At 38.4% G+C, this 8,186-nt stretch overlaps 1 protein-coding gene across 3 annotated transcripts in view; it reads right to left on the bottom strand.

Annotated features, from left to right (window-relative positions):
- Positions 1–225: 225 nt before the first annotated feature.
- CRB1 (crumbs cell polarity complex component 1) overlaps positions 226–8,186 on the bottom strand; it is a 136,569-nt gene continuing 128,608 nt past the window's right edge. For all 3 annotated transcript variants that reach the window (XM_026119108.2, XM_026119099.2, XM_064515763.1), the window contains one exon: positions 226–999. In XM_026119108.2, the coding sequence (XP_025974893.2) occupies positions 784–999 (216 nt within the window). In that variant the 3' untranslated portion in view covers positions 226–783. The remainder of the gene's footprint in view (positions 1,000–8,186) is intronic.

The raw sequence follows: 8,186 nt of genomic DNA, 5'->3' as shown, positions 1-8,186 counted from the left end.
GTGTAATGAGGAAGTGGCTGTAGTGTAGGTGCTTGGAATTTGTTTAGGATGTTTAGGTTTCAGACCTTCTAAGAGGTCAGGTTGTGTCCACTGGGCATTTTAGAGCGTAGTCTTTTATACTTGGAGAAATGTGTCTTTTTTGTCAGAGGTGGAAAGTGATATTCTTTTCAGTAAAAAGTGATGGAGTAGTAGAAAAAAAGAGAGAACTGGAGGAAACAAAACCAATTAAATTTGAAACATTTATTTTGTTTCAAGGAGAGTTTTTTTGTAGCTTCCTTTTAATCCCTGATTAAAGAATGAAAGTAGATATGCTGAGACACAGCTCTACTGCTAAACCCTTTTGTAAAAGAATTAAATTGATCTTTATTGTACAGGCTTATTTGATTTATCCGCATTGTCTGCAGCAGTGATTGCTATGCAGTCAAAGGAGAACACAAATGAGAAGCTGTTATTCATGTTGCATCTGACAGACAGGCACTTACACGTATCCCAGAAGCCATTACTGTTTGTAATGCCTACTGCTCATTACCAAGGCTGAAATTTCCAGTGCAAATAAAATTGTCCTTGGACATGTTGGTCCAAAGCAGTGATAATTGGCATTGGTTCACTTAAATACTAAAAGAATTCAAATGTTATTGAACTTAAAAGAAAAAAATATTGAAAGTCCAAAGTCATCACAGTAGTTAAACGAGTATTCCTGGTATCACAATCAAAATGAACATATCTAACATATATACACCGTCCCCGCTTCAGCCATCATCCAAGATGGAGGAATGCTTCCTCCTAAATCAGTCTTTCCATCGGCGGAGGATGCACCATGTTCCACATCTCTACACGGGATCCCTCCTTCTCCTGCCGGCTGGGGCTGTAGGTCCCTTGAGTTGCCCGTTTATTGGCAGCGATAACTGAAACCACAACTGCCAAGAAGAGGATCAATAACAAGGCCAGCGTTACTGAGCCAATGGAGGTGAATATGTTCGAGATCAAGTCAGTTGTCAACTAGAAGGATTGAAATAATTGCAATATAATTCATGTTAAAAGAATACTGAAACACACTTGAGGTACCATGATAGGAAAACAAAAATCATTCTAGGACTATGCATGAAAGAGCTACTGTTGAAGCACCATTTATTGGAAGTAAATTAGCCCCTCCAGATTTTACACTCTGGACTCTGCTCTAGCGCTGTTTAACATACAAGGCAGAGCTGGATGAATTTCAAGTAATGACTCATTTCATTTGACAACATCCTTTCTGACTGAAAATCATCTGTGAGCTAATATGTCTGTAGACTGTTGTAGTAATTCAGCAGGTACTTGCTTAATCATTTTAATAATAATTCATTGCCTGTGGTTTGCTTGGGAACAGGTTATTGCTAGTCTTTACTACTGCAAGTCAAACATGAACTGTTTTGACTGGGTATTAGTCAAATTTCTGTTTCTCTTGCTGGAGGACTCAAGTTTCTGGAAATACTTGTACTTACATATTCAAAATTTGCTTTCTGTAAATATTTTTGTAAAACATACTATTTCTACAGACATTCCTGACAGTAAACGTTTTTACCAGCATATTTGCGTGAGTGCAACTGAAATCCATTTAGTGAGAAATCAGTATCAGTATATTCTTATGAATATGTTTTAAGATATTCATCCAGCTCTTCTTCTACCTGTAGGCTTTATACCTTTATCTACAGAAACACACCCAGTACAGGATGAATGTAAGGATGCTAGGATTTTGTTCTCGTCATGTAGTAGTAGAAAACGTGATAATGTCGGAAGTCATGGTGTATAAACAAATCTTCCATTAAAAAAACTTTAGACCAGAGAAATCTTATAGTTAGTAGATGATTGTTCTGTACATTATCTATACATGTGCTTTATATACAAAAAATGTTTCTGGTGATGGAAGCCAGATGGAAGTGATGTGGTTACTGTGGAAAAGTGGTCACTACGGACAGAATGACCCTGGAAGGAACAGAACTTCTGGGCAGATTCTGCCATCATCTTTTGATTTGTATTACAAGTGACAACTGAACAGCCATAGATGAATGTGTGCTTGAGGCTGAACTTTCAAATCCCAAAATATTTAGAAATGGGAAATAGCAGATCAAACCCCATTTCCCAGTTAGATACTACGTGTTACAGAATATTGAAGCAACCTGCTTACTTGACATTGCTAAGGAAGTGCAGGTATAGTCCTGAGAATTATGGTGATTTTGCATACAGCAATGATGTACTATAAGTGGACTTCATTTCTGTGGAATTGGCCTGTGTGCATTGTTTGGAGACTGCTCAGATTCTTTTCTGGTAGAACGACAATGCCAGAGGAAAAATGTTAAAACAATCCTTCCTCTTTTTTTTTTGTCTCTGCACCTCCTCACTGATATAAAAGGTCCTGCTGTAATATTAAAAGCAAGTTTGGCTCAGGGATTCTCTCTAGGGGATGCATGACCGGCTAGGGTATTATTTTCATCTGTCCTTGATGGCTGAATATGTGGTTCCTGTGATATTTTAAAATATCTTTTTCTAATAGAAATAATCTATGCCAGGTGACGTAACTCCAACTCTCAAACAAGGTGACATGGACCATGTTGGTCTATTAAATTGTATTGGATTGGGAAGGTCATTTCATCTTGAGATAGTGTTATAAGCTATATCTGAGATAGGAGTTTCTTTCTCTACATTCTGTTAGACTTTAGGACCCTTGTTCCAATTGTCTCAGACTGAAAATCTGTAACGGAAATTTTATTCCCGGAAGCTGTATGTTATTTTCATCGTATACTTTGAGAAACAAGGAACAAGATAATCTAAACTAGCTGTTCTGAGAGTTGAGTAGAATTTTTGTGAACAAAATGTCCTTCCACAGGCAATGGGATGGTATTTCACAATCTCTGATTTATGAACTTTTTGAACTTATCCTGCCTTTTTTCCAGGCCATACTCTTGTAATTTCTCTTGTAAGTATATCTGTATCTATGAAGACGTTTTCATTTATAGTATCTTTCAAATTCATTTTATTTTATTTTTAAAGAGAAATTTTATGCAAAGGGGGAGAAAAAACAAAAACCTCAACTTTAAAAAATGCAATTACATATCTGAGCCTCATTCTTAAGTTAAAAATCACCATAGCAGGAAAAATTGTTGTTCTGCATTAATTACTTATTATTGAAATCCTGTCTATAGTGCATCAGTAGTAAGCCAGTAGCCATTTTGTTGCAGTTCCCATTTCTGTTTAATAACTGTTATGGAGAAGAAAACTTCCTTGCATTTGCTTTGGTCAGTCAGTGACCTGAACTTGAGAAAACCACTGAAAATTGAACATATTGCCTGTGTATGTATTGCATAAAATATTTCCTCTTGAGCCTCATGTATCAAAAAACTACACTTCTGATTAAAATCTGCAAAGGTTTTTCTTTTTTTACCATAATCAGATTCATGGTGAACTTTGTTTCTGTGTTCACCTTGCCTCTAATTTCTAAATATGAAAAAATTGGCCCTTACACAGTCCTTTTGGGTGGGTTCTATTGATCCAAAAGATCTACCCCCCATGTGCCTCTCCCTAGTGTGTCAGCTCCCAGATCGCTGCCCAAGTTTACAGCAGAGGTAGCCCCTTAGCAGGTGCAGCGAGTGCCTATAGAATTGACAGGTTCTGCAGTCTGGTCCCATCAAAAGCAACTGTTTCTTAAGTAACTGATTGTTGAGCAGTCGATTTGGAAAATGAATTGGCTGATGTGGAAAAAAAAATCTCAGAAGTTATGTCCCTGGTCATCTGTTCATCATGGTATTTGCTGAGGATGGCAGACTGAAATAGTAGTAATTGGTGATCCTGAAAAGAGAAGGCACTGAGCTGCATTTTTAGAAATATATTGCTGCATAAGACATTGGAAAAAAAATTTTATTAGTGATCCTATGGTCACTATTTCTATTAGGGATCCTATTTTGCATAATGGTAGGGAGTGAACTTGAATTTCGTTTGCATTTAATGAATAGCTTTATCTGCAAAGGCAGGAGGAAGTGCAAGAAAAATGTTTTGTCTTTTTTTAAATCAAAGTTTTTTGGCTTGGGTAGTTTCATTTCAAAGCTGATTTTTTTAAAAAAGTTTTAAAATTGTTATATAAAAATGGATTGAAATTTTTAGATTAGGTTAAGTAAACCATTGGATAAAGTGAAAATTCATTGTAGGGCTTGTTTTGCTTTTCATTTGGCTATTGAATTAGAAGATTAATTATTTAGGCTTGGTTTCTTGATTTGTTTTGTAGATAAACAAATGTTTGGATAAGAAGGGCCCAGTTCACAAGTCAAAGCTCAGCATATCTATCAATCTTTCATATATGTTTCTTTTTCTATGAACAAGGCTTCTTCCAAACAATAAATTTGTAACAAGAGAATATTAGGGATTTGCCATATACAAACATTTCCACAAGTTCCAAATGTCAACGGCAAGTGGAATAGTACAATGGAGCCAGCAAGATACAAGGGCAGGTATTACGGGACCCTTCCTCATGTGTTTTTTACATCAACATGACTTTGCTGATCTGATCCTGCTTTATGCTAGTATGAGGGATGAGAATTATGGCCCCAGGCGCCAAGTACTGAGCCAGAGTTAAGGAGAGAGAACAGGAGCTGTAGTGCCAGAGCAGCAATTGCTGTACGCGTGAGAGAGAAGTAACGCGCGCTCCCTCCGGACACTGCTACCCTGGCACTAGCTTTGCGTGGGAGTGTGGCTTGGACCCAGGGCTTGTGTCTCTGGGATGTGAAAGGAATTGCTTATTGCACTCTGAAAGCAGAAGCATGCCACTGTTCCTGGGTACTAAGAATTAATCAGCCTTCATTTCAGCACTCCCATAGAAATATCCCTGATTCTGGATGTTTAGCAAGACAGAGACATCAACATGAGCTTTAAAATACGGGAAATTGCCAAGCCCTGGAGAATTCCCTTCTCTGTCACTCGGATGCTGTTTGCGAGTTCGGCCGCTGCTTGTGTGCACGGGAGCTTTAGCTGGTGAAGTCTCTGGATCCTGAGTCCTGACACCATTCATGAGGTTATCGCTTCATTCACTGTAAGAAAATCTGATCCATGCCATCCAGATTTACTGCCCCCAAATCAAAACCATTTGCTAAAGTAATGAGGGACGATTGGCTTGAGCGGTCATAATCCATGTCAGAATTACTTTGAAAGGTTTGGGGGCATATAGGGATAATTTCAGCAGCCGAAGAAAAGCCATTAACTTGATTAAAAAGCCTATTGATACAGTGAGTATATTTCACTGAGGATTTACAACTGTCTTACCAGAAAATTATTCTGTTAAAGGTTGAATTCAAATAAGAATCTCAGTTGAAGAAGAAATCCAGTCAGTCACACACAAGTCTGTTATAGTAAGATGCATTGATAACCCCAGCTTGGGGGTCTGTAGTTTATTTTCAACAGCAGTAAAGTGGCCATAAATCTATAGACTGATTTTGTTCCAATATAGGCATCTTAAATTAGCAGCACATGAAGTCCCTTTTGGGTGATTTTTTTTTTTCCACCTTCACAAGCAAGCACCTATTGGTGTCCCTCACATCCTCTGTAAAAAGTAGCTGCTCTGCCCGCATTAAATACCAGCCACCCGGTCCCAAGAGTCATATTGACTTAGTTGTGGGGCTTCTTATTTGGAACAATAATCCAGTTTGGACTCATCTGAACTGAGCAGATTCTTGTCGAGCTGAGTCAAATACTGCACAGGCCTTTGGAAATTAGAAGCTAATTTTCCAGTTCTGTATATATTAGCTAATGCCGTCAACTGCTCACTCTTTATGCTTTTTATGCTTTATCCTTATTTCCTTCTTCATATTTTTGTCCATGTGGGCACTTACATGATGAGTGTACTTTTACACAGTTATTGGTCAGGCAATTTTCTTTTATCTATACCAGTATGTACAACAGAGTACGTGAATTATTTATTCTCTTCCGCTTTTGATACTTGTGGCAACAAAGGGTTTATGTGGTTTGTGGTGCACCATAGCTGATTTCCCTCACTCCTTGTCACTAGTGAGACCCCTGATCCCAACTCCTTTTCCTTCTGTCCACCTTACGTCTTCAGTCTATCTTGTGGGCTTCAAAAGTGCCTTTTCTGTGGCACTCACATTGGATAGTCATTCTTGCTGTTTCTCTGCCTGAAGGAAGTTGTATTCCTGGAAGGTGTGATATTTGCTGTACTTCAAACGTCATGCCTAACAAGCTTCAGGATTATCTGATAAAATAAATATTTGTGTTCTCGGAAATTGTGAAGCAGAGAAAACCTGACCTATAAAGACGTCTGCAGGGTTGCTCTCTAGTTTTGCCTTCTCAGTGAAGAAGAGCAAGAAATCCAGCTCATACAAGAACCAAATTCAGATTTGGAGCCAATACCTCATCAAAACCCCAGAGGCCTATATAATATAATAAATATAATTGTCCTGATAATGAATCCCTGCCTCGCTGACTGGTGATGCCCTTTGGTGGCTTGAGACACCTGACGTTATGGTCTTTTGCAAAACACAACCTGCTCGTCGGTGTGCTGGAGCTTCAAACAGTCACAAAACCGTGGCAGGCTGTTGCAGCTGAACACGTGGGGTCACTGCAGCCCAGCTACGTCAGCCAGCCACAATCACCTTATCTAGAGTAACAAAGTGGTGCAAGATCCACCACCAGCTTTGCTGGGTAGTTGTTTTCCTTTGGACATAATGCACCAGACATATATTTCTGTTAATGAGATAGATCCCCAAATGTATTGGCAGATGGAATTACTTCATGCATACGAACCATGAGTGGAAGATTGAAGATGTTGTTTTACAGATCCCCTGTCAGGGGTAGGTGTTTTCTGATTCTGATGCGTGCAGTAGATCCATGGTATAATGCATACACAGATGACACCCATTGAAGAATATTTTAGATAAGTAATCTTTCTTTTGTTTTTCTATTTTTGATGAATATTTTTACCTGACTATTTTCTTAAAACATCTCAGAAGAAACTATATTCACTACCTCCTCTATCTAGTATTCATTTAATTATAAAATGTAGTTTGAATAGTTTGTCTTAGTTGAAATGTGACAGTTTGAATGAATGAATTCCTGGAAAACATGAACACTTGGCTTTCATAAAGTTGTTTTTGAAACTAAAGGATAAATACAGAGAGAATTATTGTTAGGAGCTAAAGTAATAAATTGATCATCTGGATAGACTAGTTACAGACCAGAAAAAGGCAATCTGTCTCATCAAGGAAGAATTATTTTCATCTGTAGTGTCCTGTGAGAAAATGAAGAAGTCAGAGATGACTGAAATCTAGCATTAACTGGGCTTGCAAGGAAAGGAGTGCTGCTTAGGAAATTCTGACAGCCTTCCTTCTTAAATTTGAAATCACACTATTGTGACACTATAGAAGTTAATGAGGAAGTTTGCTCCAATTATAGTGGAGCAAGAACTGGAAATTGAGGATGGAGCTCTCTAAAATGTTGTAACTAATTGTAAAGCAGACTTCAGTTAAAACAAGGTTGTTATCCACATTGGCCTTGATCTTCCAATCAGATCAACATACACAGACCTCCTTTTTTTCAAATCAGACTGCAAGATCACTCCTGGATTGCTTGGAAGCAGTGCAATGTGTAAATCAAAACAGTTTAGTCCATCAGGTGCTACTTGCAGTAGCAACTGCACTGCAAATTACTGCAAATTAATTGCAGTAATACTCAGCTCAGGTAGTCTTCTGTTTACAATATTAGTGTTTTGGATGTAGCATTTCAAACTCAAAAGCTCACTTTTAGGAATTCATCTCTAAAGAACAGGCTACATGGAGTAACTATAATTTCTGTAACTACTTGTAATGATGTTGCCTGGCTTATATAAACTGTTTAATGGAAGTGGTCCAGCCACGAGAACAGTGGTCTTCAGTGGGTCTGGGATGGTCTGTCTTAGGCAGAAGAAATAGTACTTCGTCTCTGGCTACTGAACTGAACGTGAGCTCAGCCGTGCACGTGAGAGAGCCCTTTGCTACATGCTTGATTGTAAACAGTCCCTTACGCTCACCATTAGATATTTTACTGGGTCAGTATCTCATAGGACAGAATTAAATGCCTTTTCTCTTGGACAGCTATGGGATGGTTACCCACAGAGAAATGATTTGGCTGGCAGTTTGGGAGGTAAGCTGTCATTAAGCTGGGGGCTTTTAGAA

The sequence above is a fragment of the Dromaius novaehollandiae genome, chromosome 8, assembly GCF_036370855.1.
Source record: "Dromaius novaehollandiae isolate bDroNov1 chromosome 8, bDroNov1.hap1, whole genome shotgun sequence".
Lineage (NCBI taxonomy): Eukaryota > Metazoa > Chordata > Aves > Casuariiformes > Dromaiidae > Dromaius > Dromaius novaehollandiae.
This window is presented reverse-complemented; position numbering and strand designations above follow the sequence as displayed.